Source organism: Phalacrocorax carbo, chromosome 5 (genome assembly GCF_963921805.1).
Source record: "Phalacrocorax carbo chromosome 5, bPhaCar2.1, whole genome shotgun sequence".
Lineage (NCBI taxonomy): Eukaryota > Metazoa > Chordata > Aves > Suliformes > Phalacrocoracidae > Phalacrocorax > Phalacrocorax carbo.
In genome coordinates, this window is record NC_087517.1 from 21,220,638 (window position 1) to 21,234,601 (window position 13,964).

The window sequence follows — 13,964 nt, forward strand, 5'->3', positions numbered from 1 at the left end:
ATTGAAAATGTTTGTCTCATAACTGAGCAACTCAGATGACAGAGCATCTTGCTCTTACTCTTACAATTGTTATGCAGAGTAACCTTCTTTGCAGTTGCGAATAAACACACACTCTTTATGTTCCTTTATGTTCTTCAGCAAAAAGACCATGCTATGATTAACTGGATCATGGCTACACATTAATATTATGTGGTATAGTTTGGTATTGCTGAGGAATACAGTGTGATTTGCAAATATGGCAGCTATACAGCTATGATACTGCCATGAATGCAGGGCTTCTTTATAGAAGAGCTTTCTTTATGGTAAACAAATCCTTTTGTATTAATGAGTTATCTAATCTAATTGAAAACATATTTCTTCATGGTTCCTGATACCTTAAACTTCACAGTTCCTACATTCTAAAGGCACTGAATATAATTATATTCTGTTAATGCATCTATTACATTGTCATTGATCATTACTCCAACATACAAAGTCTTCCTTGAATACCGTTATCACCTTTCATGATCACTTCTGGTATTTAAGCCACTTATATTTTGAGGCACACGGCTTCTGGTTTTTAGACCAACTTCTGTCTCTTTGCACAATAACAGCATAAGGCTTTCAAGTAAACTGTTGCCACATGCATCTATATTACAAGATTATTCTGCTCTCCAGGATAACTTGAGGTACTGTTTTACCATGACATTTATTGGTATCTGGATTACTTCAATTCAGCCAGCCATAGTCTCTGAACACAAAATGTGTATGAATATTACTCACAAAACTTTTTAGATAATCCAGAACACATCACTGGTCTATGATGCCTCAGGGTTCATTTCTAGAACTACCCTAAATATAGAAGAAAATACTTTTTCTCCACTTATATTTGATTGGGTATGCAAAGCTGTATACCCTTGATTGTTCCTTAGCCTTCTACGATACTCTTATTCCATAAATCCTGACGGCGTTATAGGTACTACAGAAAGAATGCTTTATGAAATATGTGCTAGTCCTAAAACCTCATTAAATTGTGAAAGAAATAATAATATTTAAAATGATACATCTTCCAAATGCTAACAAACCAAGTATTAAAAATGTAAACTCTAAGGATCCCCTAGTAGCACATCATGTAGGGTATTTTTCTCTTGAATTATAGTTACATAAAATAATGAAATAGAAAATATATTTACATGGGATAAGTCAGTTTTTAAACAATTCTAAATATGTAATTAATAAATATGTAATGCATGACTACAATTTAATTGTTAAGATACGAAAAATCCTACCTGTTTGCTTTCTTCCATATCAGATTCGCTGCTAAATTCTTCTGTATTTAAATTTTCAAAATCTGATTCTCCAACTGCAATTGGCACTGTCACAGTGAGGCCTGGGTTGTTTATGAATGACATGTAATCGTTTTCATCGATTATGTATTTTTCCACACTGCTGCCTGTGCCTACGCCACTGGTGGTTCCATTCCCGTCTTTAAGATGATTCAGATCTTTGCTTATTTCAACAGCAGTATGATTCGAAATGCAGCTGTCTTTCTTGTTGTTTAGCTCTTCAAGTGCTTTGATTTCCTCTAAAGCTTTCTGCTTTCTAATGAAGGCTTTTTGGATGAACTCCTGTATCTTTTTTTTAACATAATCTATTCCCTTCTGAATCCTTGCCACAGCAATCTGGAGATTGTTCATTTCATTATCATCGTCAGTAGCAGCAAGATTGTCTGAACTAAATGAGCTCAGCAGCAAGGCCAGAAATAGGTTCAGTACCTAAAAGATGAGAGAATACAGCTGTATAGTAAATACATACATATAAGAACTGAGTATTTTTACATGATACTGTCAAATCGCACCCATTGTTTTGAAAAACAGCTTTCACTAATTTTAGACAACCATATAGCAACTTAAATTACAAAAGATTTCCTCACTTGTTTTGATCAGTATTCACTTAGCAGGTTACTGATCATAAATCATGCTCTGCATGTTTCTGCTGATACAATGTCAAGATTGTAAGGTCATGTAAATGACAACGATACTAACATTTAAAAATCATGTTAAAATATATCACTAAAGGAAGAGAATTTTGGCATGTAAGGAAATACAGTTTTTAGGCATATCAAAATGAACTGCAAAGATTAACAGTAAAAGACAATTTAAAATAAAGTAAAAGTGTAAATGGTGCATTTGAGTTATAATCCTGATTTCTAAGAAAATCTCACCAGTTCAATATTTATCAATTGAGCCTTTGGCATTTTAACTTGTCAGCTTGAATTAAAATGTTTCTGTAACAGTTTCTTCTATAATTTTGAGTTAGAAGTTTTCAAACACATTTTTAGTGTTGATGTCCAACCACTCTGTGTTTTGTTTTTGGATTTTACATCTAAACAGGCCAAAAAGTTCAGTACTTAAATTCAAGATATTCTACATAAGAGCAGCTACATTATACTTTATTAAGTCAGTACTGTTAGTGCCAGAATTAGATGTAATGGGTGTAGGAAAATCTCTTTGATTTTTTTTCTCTGAAGAAGCAGCTGCCCAGGACCTGGTGCAGCATAAGCTTTATTTTAAGAGTAGTTAGGAAGATATTTGGATTTAAACAGCATCTCAAATTAGCTGCTGCAGTCCCATGATAGGGTGTTTGATTTGACACTTTGGTGTATTCCTAAATTCCTGGACCCGTAATAAGAGTACTTCAGTGCATAGAAATGAGTGAAAAGGGGGAAAAGGGAATCATCATATGTTTTTACCAGAAATCTAGCACATTCAGATTTATTTTTTAATTCTAAAGAAGTACGACAAGCATTCTCATTGTCCAGCTGTAAGTTATATACATTTTGCATCAGAGTCAATGTTTGAAACTGTTCATCACGTACCACTAGGTTTCCAATCACCATGACCAGCATGAAAACAATAAGGCACATGGTTTGGCCTGCAACCTCCATGCAGTCCCACATCGTTTCTATCCATTCTCCACACAACACTCGAAACACAATCAAGAAAGAGTGGAAGAAGTCATGCATGTGCCAGCGTGGAAGTACACAGTCACTGGAGATCTTGCAGACACATTCCTTGTAGCTTTTCCCAAACAGCTGCATCCCAACCACAGCGAAAATGAACACAATGATGGCCAGCACCAGGGTCAGATTCCCCAGAGCCCCCACTGAGTTGCCAATAATCTTAATCAGCATATTTAGAGTTGGCCAAGATTTTGCTAACTTAAAAACTCGAAGCTGAAAAACAAAAACGCAGGAATCATTAGAGTTAGTTAAGAAACAGAAGCTCGGTCTGAGATGGTTAGCAGAGCATATCAGTTTCTGTAGATTAGTTTGTTCTTCAGTAGGAACATACTATTATTTCAATGAAAGCAGGGAACATGAAGTATTTGCCTAAACTGCAGCGTTCAGCATTTCATCTTAGTGATGCACATAGAAAAAAACCCGTAACTTGTCTTTGTATCACATTTTATTTTAATATTTTTAAACATCCACTTACAGATGATTACTGAAAAATTCTTAAAGACATTTTAGAAGTTCGTACTCTTTTCACCACCTTCATTACACCCTCTTTGCTGGCTTGGTTCCACATTCCCCTCAGCACCACATTAGGTCTTCCAGGCCTAGTTAGAGGACAATTTTTGAAGCGACAATTTGATGCTGATATTGTGATGCCCATTCCAATCATAAACACTAAGTTAAAAATAACATTCAGTAACCAAACTATGGTATGTGAAGTCGGGTACCATTGCAACTGGTGCTAATATACTAAGTCACTACTTCCTGCTCTATATATTAGGGAATAAGCTAGGTTTTCAAGTAGTGTGGTAACTATTAGTAATACAGACTTTTAAATCATTAATCTTGTACCTCCAGTAAACATGCCTATCAATTAGTTTGTGTGCAATACTAATTGCTATAAAAAAGACATTTCTAGTAGAAGCTCAATAACATTTCAATTTGTTATCCTAAAGTCAGATTGTTGTAACTCTTTGTTATATGTAATGGAGTTATTAAATGTTTTTTCTTGGTGCCCATTAAAATAAATGTGAAGAGAGGAACTACTTAGGGGCTTTATGAGTAGCACAAAGTAATGTTCACAATATAAAGACTAAAAATGTTATGATTCCTTATGATGGTACTGATATGTATGTTTTTACAGATATTCAGCTTTGATGAATGTTAATGAAATCAGTATAATGAAGAGTTACGAAATTCTCAAAAGGTAGCAGGTAGTCTTATGCCAGGAAAGGATATCAGTATGGTAGATTATCAATGGGATAATTTGATACCAAAAGTTATCATAGGATATAAACTGACAAACACCTTAAACTTGTACTTATGTGGCTTGCAAATCAGGTATATATGAAAAAATAGTGAGAGCCATTTAAGTATATATCTTTACAGCACTGGTAATTGTTACAGATGTCAGCATATATTTTTTGAGACAACTGCATGAAAATATTTAATTATCAAGGTACTTACCAATCTGAATGACCGAAGAACAGATAATCCTTCAACATTTGCAAGACCAAGCTCCATTAAACTAAGGCTAACGATAATACCATCAAAAATATTCCAGCCTTCTTGGAAATAATAATAAGGGTCCATGGCAATTATCTTTAGTACCATTTCTGCTGTAAATATCCCAGTGAATACCTAAAAAAAAGGTCATTAATAGTTGAGTTGTTATGAGAAATTTATATACCTGAGTAAATTTTTCTAATCCAGTTTGATTTCTCATACCTGTTACTTGCACCTGTTACTATAAAAACCAGCTGATTGCTATCTCCAAATGGCATCTAAGTATTTCTAAACACCAAAACCCGATAATTAAAAACAAATTACTAAATCGGGACAGATACAGGAGGGCAGAGGTTTGATAAACCTATAAAAAGCTATTCACCCATCGGCAGCTCAGCTCCAGTTCATGTTTGGCTGATACATGCTGGACTGTCAATCCAGCAGACGATGTAATATGATCCAGTGTTTGCAGTGCTGTTTCTAGAAGTTAGTCCCAGAAAAGCAAAAGAAGACTTGACAGCAATTTTTATTCCTTGCTCCCAGTCTAAACAGAAGTGTTAGAAGAAATTCTCTAAGGTCAGACTCTCTAAGGACAGACTTTCTCGAGGTCTGTCAGAGTTGAAAGGTCAGAGTTGAAAAGTATGGATGGAATAGAAAGGGGAAGCTCGAGTTTCTTGCACTGGGCTTTTTGTGAGGATACAGAGGTTTCACGCACAGCTACTGTTCTGTGTGATAGTGTCATGGTTTCAGCTGGGATAGAGTTAATTTTCTTCACTCTAGCTGGTATAGTGCTGTGCTTTGAAATTAGCATGGAAAAAACCTGTTCCTTTTGGGAAAAAAACTTCATGGTGATAATGTTCTTTGAAATATCTGGAAGTGCCAAATGTGAAATTATCAATGCTTCTTAGTGTTTCAAAGTCCAGAATTTAATCCAACACTTTTTTGCAATGAGTAGTGATCAGTGGTTTGTGCAGCATAATAAAGAAGTTTTGGAGCATAATGCAAAACCACTAAAAACATATGAATAATCTGCACAACACCAAAAGATTATTCTAGATGATCCAAATGTCTACTAAACTACACCAATGTACTCTGCCATTGCCTTGTGATAGTTCTTTATCCAGCTTGGTCTCAGTCTTGCTACGGCAAGTTTTATGGAAGTCAAGCTGACTTTTTACAATGCTACATAGCTACACTCATGATCACCTTTTAATTTAAGAAGATTAGGAGGTGGAGATAATGCTGTGGAAATATTCACCATTGCTGGAGTGTAAATATTAACATTTTTACAAGTGTGTATTTCTGAGAAATAGAAATACAGCAAGAAACACTATACTATTAAATTGATATATGAGAGATGTTGCCATATAATCAGAAGAATGTAACAAGTATTACTATATGTGGTAACGAGAACACAACAAAGAAGATTATTCTTGACAAAACTGTCATATTTGTCAAAATAATTGAAAAAAAAGTAGTAACAAACTTTTCACTTTAAAATATTTCCTTCACAAAATAATCCATTCCATCATGAGCATAGCTGCATCCCCAAATACATAAAAATACATTTTAATAGCAGTAAGCTGAAATTTTCTTGTAATTACTTAGGACTTTAGAATACTGAATGAATTTTTGTATTATGAAAATGAATCATTGAATTTTAGAACTATTTCTTCCTTCTCATTGAAATGCTACAGAAAAGGCAGAGTCATATTTATCATATTTAATTTATCCTCAAACAGACTGTGATGTCACAAGCAAAAAGTAAATTAATATATTTTGAATGGAAATCACAAAGTTAAGGTTAATGCATTAATATAGTGAGGAACAGAGAAATTAATTTAAACCAGCAGGAATAGTATTCACTGCAAAAGTATAGTCCTAATTAAGAATATTGGATTGTTACAAAGGTAGTTAAAATTATGACTGTTGCTAGCTTAGAGTGAAAAAAATAAAAATATGAGATGGGAAAAGGCAGAAGACATTGTAAGTATAAACGGTTGGAGAGAAATAATTCTAACAATAAGACAGACCAACATTTTAAAATACAATATTCTGTCATCTGCGTTTAATATAAGAATATACCAGCAATTAGTTCTTTGTCCAGGAGAGAGGAAACTGTAATGCACACAAGAAGATGTAGGTAGTAAGTTGAATTTTAGTTCTATTTTTAAAAAAAGTCATACGCCAGTGCATATAAGGAAAATGTTTAGACTTTAAAACATACCCTGACTGAGAAATATATTACTGCTCTATTTAAATATTAGTGGACTTTTCAAAACTAATCTTTTTGAGTGATTAGTTCAGAACACTTGGTTGGTTTTGGTTTTTAAGACTGCATGCTGTCTGAGTCAATCCAGACCTCCCCTGTGTAAACTATTGGTAGTTATGTGAGCTGACAAAAAAATTAAAAATTTATGAATCTTCTTCTGAAACAAACACTTGCAAGGTTCAGTCCTCTGCTTCCTGAGCTTTAGAAGCAAATGGAGAGAAACAGATGAGAACATTTAAGTATTATGCCATGTTTAGGTATCTGTTCAGAAAAGGAATTACATGTAACCCTAAATCTCTGTATCAGGTTAAAATTTGGAAAGGCATCACTATAAACTTAAAGATACAAGGTGCTTTTTGTTAGAGAATAAACAATTAGCTTCTAGTTTATTAAGTATTTTTTAGTTACCTAAAGTGGCAAGGACATACTGCTAACAAGACGTATGCCTTTCTTGGAAATATACTTTCACTGTAGCGTAACTGAAAAAAATTCAACGAGAAATTCTGACATCTGAATATTTTATCAATTTCTTACAGAAGTAAAATATTTTCTGTGATGAAATATCAGTACCATGGTAAAAATTAATAATCTACCTTAATATTTTAAAGAAAAAACCCAAGGTAGACCTCAATAAATCTGGTAATCCAGTGAAGACTGCACTTCCACACTTGTTCAGTTATTTATTAAAATAGTAGTTACAAAATAGATTCATGAAAGTTAAAGGCTCCAGCAAAAATTACTTTATCTATGAAGATCACCTACACAGTTTCTAAACTGATTACAAAAACCAAACCTGGAATAAATTTAAAACCAATGCAATGCATTTATGCATTTTTTCTTTTAGAAAAGGGTATTTTTACACCAAGTAGTGCGCAATAAACCACTTACCAGGTTCCCCACAGAAAGGACACTGCTAAACTGTTCTGTCATTGGGTAATGTTCCATGGCCATAAATAAGGTGTTTAAAACAATGCAAATAGTTATCGCAAGATCAACAAATGGATCCATCACAACTAAATTGACAATGTGTTTTACTTTTAACCATGGACTCCAGCAATCCCAGATCAAGAAAGTATTTGCAAATCTGTACCAGCATGGTGGGCATTTCTGTCTGGATTCTTCAAGCTCTGAAAAAAAACCACAAACCACAGACCAAAAAAAACAACAACCAAATAATGAATATTCCAATTAAAGCCTCTGAAGTTCTTGTTTAAAATAGGTAAAAAGTTAAAATCATTCAAATAAACAGCTCACACTAACATTGGATTTCCCTCACCTATGTTTAGCCATTGTAAAGTTAAGCATCTAATTTATTTAAGCTCCTCTACAACCAGTGGACAGTGAAGTTACTCTAAAGACTGAATCATCTCAGACATCCATCTAAAGAGAAAAATGTGTTTGTCCCTTTCCCATGACTGTAGGGAGATTCTAGAATTTAGTTTAGGTTAGTGCACTTGCTTGCAGCACATGTCTTAATTTTAAATGTTAAAATATTAAAAGTTAACATGACTCCATCATCAGTGAGCTGATGTATATAAATTGTGTTATTCTTAAAACATACAATTTTTGTGTTAAGTATGTAACATGTACATGTATTTTGATTTGAGCTACTAAAAGTATTATACTTGCTACTACACTGAACAACCACAATATCAGGTAAATGACTCAGTGCACATACCTATCATTGCTTATTTGAAGCAATACTTTTGATATAGAGTATGCCTGTTTTCTTATTTTAAAAATTATAATTTGACTTTGAAAATGTTTGTAGAGTTGCAGTGATTATCAATTCAGCAACAGAACAACAATGTTAGTATTAGCAGAACAACTCTCCTCTCAATTAGAATCTTTACAAACTATTTTTTCTTCCATTTCACTGTCAATATTGTCAAAGTTACAGAAGAATAGTAACTTCTACTGAGTTAATAATAGCAAGGATGAATGTTTAATGTGATGGGATGTTTGAAGACAGCCTGGAAGGAAGATTGATATTTGCCTAAGTGAGAAATACTTAGAGTACAAAATATGTAAGAAAACGTGTAAGAAATGGCCACAACAGTTTTGATAAAACTTCTGCATGGTGGCATAAACCCAAATCTGAAATTTGCATTTTCAGGCATCCCTTAGAGCACAGGAAGGTCTCCATCATCATGACACTTAAGGGTGATTCTGCTAAAATAGCAAACATGCTGTTTTACAGTATTTGCTAATAAGGATTTAGTGCTAAACTCTACACTTTGAGGACCAGTGGATTTATTTTTGCCTCTAATATTGTCCTATATGGGTGGAATTACAAGAAGTTAAAAGGTCAGTTGCCACAGCTCAAATTCATTGAAACTAACAAGCTCTCCATTACGTCAGACTGTAGCCTCCAGGCAGAAAAGTGTATTGTAAGTAGCGAAAGTCCTCTATAATCTTTATAAACCATAACAAAGACAGTGCTTCCAAAGGAATAGGTGGATTGGGTGGAATAATCACATTTCTGAAAATGTAACTCAGAATGCTGAGCGGTAGAATGGGACTGTCCTTGAACAGAAGTGGCCACTCACACTGGATGCTGAGTTGGCACAGAAGACTCCATTGCTTGCACTTAGCAACTTCTGAAATAACAGAAACCAGATGTGGTGTACTGGGTTTGCGTGGCAAGGTTTGGTAGTGGCAGGGCTACAGGGGTGGCTTCTGTGAGAAGCTGCTAGAAGCCTCCCCCACGTCTGACTGAGCCAGTGCCAGCCAGCTCCGAGATGGACCCACCACTGGCCAAGGCTGAGCTTATCAGTGACAGTGGTAGCGCCTCTGGGATAACATATTTAAGAAGGGGAAAACAAAACAAAACAAAAAAACCTGCACAATTGCAGCTGGAGAGAGGAGTGAGAACATGAGAGGAACAACCCTGCAGAGACCCAGGTCAGTGAAGAAGGAAGGGGAGGAGGTGCTCTGGGTGCCAGAGCAGAGATTCCCCTGCAGTCCATGATGAAGACCATGGTGAGGCAGGCTGTGCCCCTGCAGCCCATGGAGGTTAACAGTGGATCGGATATCCACTTGCAGCCCATGGAGGACCCCAAGCTGGAGCAGGTGGATGACCGAAGGAGGCTGTGACCCCGTAGGAAGCCCACGCTGGAGCAGCCTCCTGGCAGGACCTGTGGACCCATGGAGGGAGGAGCCCACACTGGAGCAGGTTTGCTGGCAGGACTTCTGACCCTGTGGGGGACCCACGCTGGAGCAGTCTGCTCCTGAAGGACTGCAGCCCTTGGAAGGGACCCACACCGGAGCAGTTTGTGAACAACTGTAGCCCATGGGAAGGACCCACGTTGGAGAAGCGCATGGAGGACTGTGTCCCATGGGAGGGACCCCACACTGGAGCAGGGGAAGAGTGTGAGGACTCCTCCTCCTGAGGAGGAAGGAGCAGCAGAAACAATGTGTGATGAACCGGCCACAACCCCCATTCCCTGTCCTGCTGGGGGAGGAGGTAGAGAAAAATTGGGAGTGAAGTTAAGCCCAAGAAGATGGGAGGGGTGGGTGGAAAGTGTTTTAAGATTTGGCTTTATTTCTCATTACCTTACTCTGCTTTCATTAATAAATTTCCCCAAGTCGTATCTTTTGCCTGTGATGGTAACTGCTGAGTGATCCCCCCCGTCCTTATATCAACCCACAAGCTTTTCATTATATTTTCTCTCCTGTGTTCTGCTGAGGATGGGGAGTGATAGAGTGGCTTTGGTGGGCACCTGGTGTCCAGCCAGGGTCAACCCACCACATGTGGGTAGGAGGTGACTATAAGGATGATATAGTTTACATTGACACATTTTTTCTGACCAGGATAATAGAAGGACAAACTATTCAGCTGGAAGAAGAGAGCTGCACCCTCTAAGGAGATATCCTCTCTACCTGGGAGGAGAACAAAGAATTGCAGACCAAGAATCAAGACGTACCAACAGTTCACATTTGCACTAAAGAAAGATACGTGTTTGTGAGAATGGTTTGTGAATGCTTTTAGGAGAAAATAGGCAATATAAGCCTTATATTTCTGACTACAATTAGTTTGAGATTAGTTTGTTTATCTGAGAGCAAAGGGCTTCAGAACTCACTTTAAAAAGTAGATTTTGATTCTGACTTAAAGTAACCTTAAGAACACTGAAAATTTTCTTGGTAATTTCTTGACCTTTTAGAATATGTGTTGTAGGACAGCCACAGGGATTGTCTGACTATAACAGCTGTCACACTGTGCCAGTATCCAGCAGATAGATTATCCAGCAGATAAGCTTATAAAAATATTATAATGGCATATGTATGAAGCGTGAGTTTCCATTAAATAAGCAAAACAATTCCAACAATGTATGCTTTTTCATATAGTAAATATAGTAATTTTTTATCTTTGATATACTTACCTAAGAAAGTTTAAGAAGTGCTTAAGGAAGGCGGTTCCTGTGTATTGGCATGTGTTGATTACAGATTGTTGTTTTCGTTAAAGCTACCTTTTTCATCCCCATTTCCTGGATTTTAAGTCTATAGGAGATGACTGTTCTAGCACATCACTGCCTTTATCATAGCAATTCCTGTGTATCTTAACTGATTTTTCCTGTTGATGTCTTATAGGAAGAAAATCCCTGTATTGTCTGTTTGGGGCTGTGGCAGTCCCCTAGCTATGATTGTTTTGTCTCTGTTAGTCCACTCAACAGAGTAATATTTTGGAAGGTGTCAGGAAAAAGAAACGACTAAGCATTTAGAATGTGTACATGATCTTAGGAAAGCTCAAAAGCCTTTTGTGTCTGATATTCAGAGATTTCACATGTCCAGTTTTACACCTACAAAGGAAATTATGTAAATAATTGCTCTGTACATGTAGTTAGCAGAAATGCACTGAACTGCCTGTGAGATAAAATGCATCAAATACCTTCCATTGTATTTGTAAGTATGCTGGCTATACTCATTGCCCTTTGTCTTGCAACAGAATCTTCCAGCATTTCCATGGAAATTTGATAAGAACTCAGTCTTCTTTTTCTTATTTCTGTTTCTGTAGTGGTGCCCTGTAAATTAAATACTGAGGAATTAAACCATCATTTTCAACAGCCAATTAACAATATTTACTGTATAAATATTGTAGTGATAATCAAAATTAGCTTTGTGCAGCATACCAGACTTTTCTTACACACTGAAGGTTCCTATTCCCGCAGGAAATTCTTTGTTCTTTATTGAGGAACTAAGTGGGAATTTTGTACAGTTCTACAAATAATCAACTGTGGGACCAAAGGTGGTTCTCATTTAAATGGATGAGTGAACAAAATTTTTGCTACGTATCTTTTTGCTAGTGATTAACATTATTCTTTCAAGAAAAAAATGATCAAAGTCGAAACCTGTCACCTTAATTTCCAGCAGCTAGTCATGTTAAATAAGTGCAAGTACACAAAAAGCGAACTATAATTTAAGAAAGTAAATTTGATACAAGAAACATTATTATAATTGTAGGAATTAATTACCTCTCTAATACTATGTGCTGCATTCCTAACCCAGTACATGCAGTTGGAAAATTTTATATGAAAAAGTAATCACATCTTATTTAATATTTCTTCTTCCTAATTCTCAACCACCACAATGCTCATACAGAATCTGTGATATATTCTTGCAATGAATATGCAAGTCCTCTCTGTTTTGTATGGCTTCTAATTACCTTTTCAAAGCAATAATACCCAGCCTAACATGTCACTACTCTGTAGCATGTAGATGTCCTTAGAGTTGCTTTGCTTTTCCTCCAGAGTGTGGCCTAGGTATCTAAACACATGAGTGGGATTAAAAAGTTCCTAAATCTTGGTTCCTGCTCTGCCACTGATTCTGTGATTCATGGAAACCACTCACTCTTTTTCTCATTATTCTGTCCCCATACAGAAAAGGAATAAAAATTCCTCAGAACTCATAAGGGATTTCAAGGTTATCTTAGTGTGAAGATGAAAACCTATTTTTGAGCATTCACTTGTGCTACTTCTTTAGAGAATACTCTTGAGTTAAATGGCTAAATCTTTTTTTCAAGTGAATGTATTTCTGAAATAGAACCTCTAAGGTAATTTGATTGAATTTCTGGTATGAAGGTCTATATCAAGATAGTAGAGAAACAAAAATAAAGAGAAATATGTAACAGTAGTAATGAAATCTCAATATTATTTATAATATTTTTCAATTTAAATACAGTGCTGTTATAGCCACCAAAATACCACACTGAATCCATATTAAAAGAATATGTACGAAAAAGCTTGATTTTTTGAAAGTTTGAAAGAACATCTGAGCTTACAGGAGTCTGAAACTGAGACTGAAGTGTAATGTAACTGCAAAGCTACATAGGAATTGTACATATTTTTCTCATGAAAGTTATGAAAAATTTTTTTCAAGATAAATTCTGTAGAGGGTATTTCTGTTAACTCTCATGGGAGCAGTAACTGCATTCTGCTTAATTTTGCAGGTGTTTTCCTATACATATTTCCAAGTTATATCCTTAGTTATATATCAAATGTCTACCTTTGTTGATGAGGTGGAACTATACAAATTAAATACAATTTATGTTTTCTTCTATATATGTGCTGATCTCTTGCTGAAGACAAGGCAAATATAATACTGTCCTGAGGCTCAGACATATGAGATTGAGGACTTTTTTTCCCCTTATGTTCTGTTATTTAGAAACTATTGCAAGTTTGTTCTCACAGCTCTAAGAAATGATAAGGTATACAGAAGTAAGCAGTACAAAAAAATTCTGTGCCTGAACCAAACTGGTTTACTTATAATTACCTCTGGTATAAGCTGACCAGTAGGTGAAGTTAGAGTTGAAGGTCCTCCAACCAAGGAAACTACTCCATTGCAATCCACAGTGCTGTGCATCTTCCCGTTTACTGGAAGGGCTGGTACCATTCTAGATGACACACTCGCCTGACTGATGTTACTGTTGCGCCGTTCTCCATGTCGATTTGGAACAAAGAGAGAATCTCTTCTGCTCTCATTGTCTTCAAGAGTGCTGTGCTCATCATCAGCAAAGTCATTTTCAGATCCTATATCCTTTGCTCGACCTCTGAAGCTGAAAATGCTTGTTTTGCTGTTGCGCCTTGGTGAGAACAGGGAACCACGAATGCTTAGCAAAGACTGTAAAAGATTTAAAACAAACCAAAACAGTACAGCATTAGAACTAAAGTTCTAAGTTCATGGCTTTTCAAAGAA

General features: G+C 35.9%; 1 protein-coding gene across 2 annotated transcripts in view; it reads right to left on the bottom strand.

The window, feature by feature from the left end:
- Window positions 1-13,964, bottom strand: part of LOC104050892 (sodium channel protein type 2 subunit alpha-like) — an 80,659-nt gene that overhangs the window by 32,088 nt on the left and 34,607 nt on the right. For both annotated transcript variants that reach the window (XM_064451493.1, XM_064451492.1), the window contains 6 exons: window positions 13,542-13,889; window positions 11,662-11,794; window positions 7,662-7,900; window positions 4,463-4,636; window positions 2,858-3,214; window positions 1,269-1,754 (listed from right to left, as the gene is read on the bottom strand). In XM_064451493.1, the coding sequence (XP_064307563.1) occupies window positions 1,269-1,754; window positions 2,858-3,214; window positions 4,463-4,636; window positions 7,662-7,900; window positions 11,662-11,794; window positions 13,542-13,889 (1,737 nt within the window). The remainder of the gene's footprint in view (window positions 1-1,268; window positions 1,755-2,857; window positions 3,215-4,462; window positions 4,637-7,661; window positions 7,901-11,661; window positions 11,795-13,541; window positions 13,890-13,964) is intronic.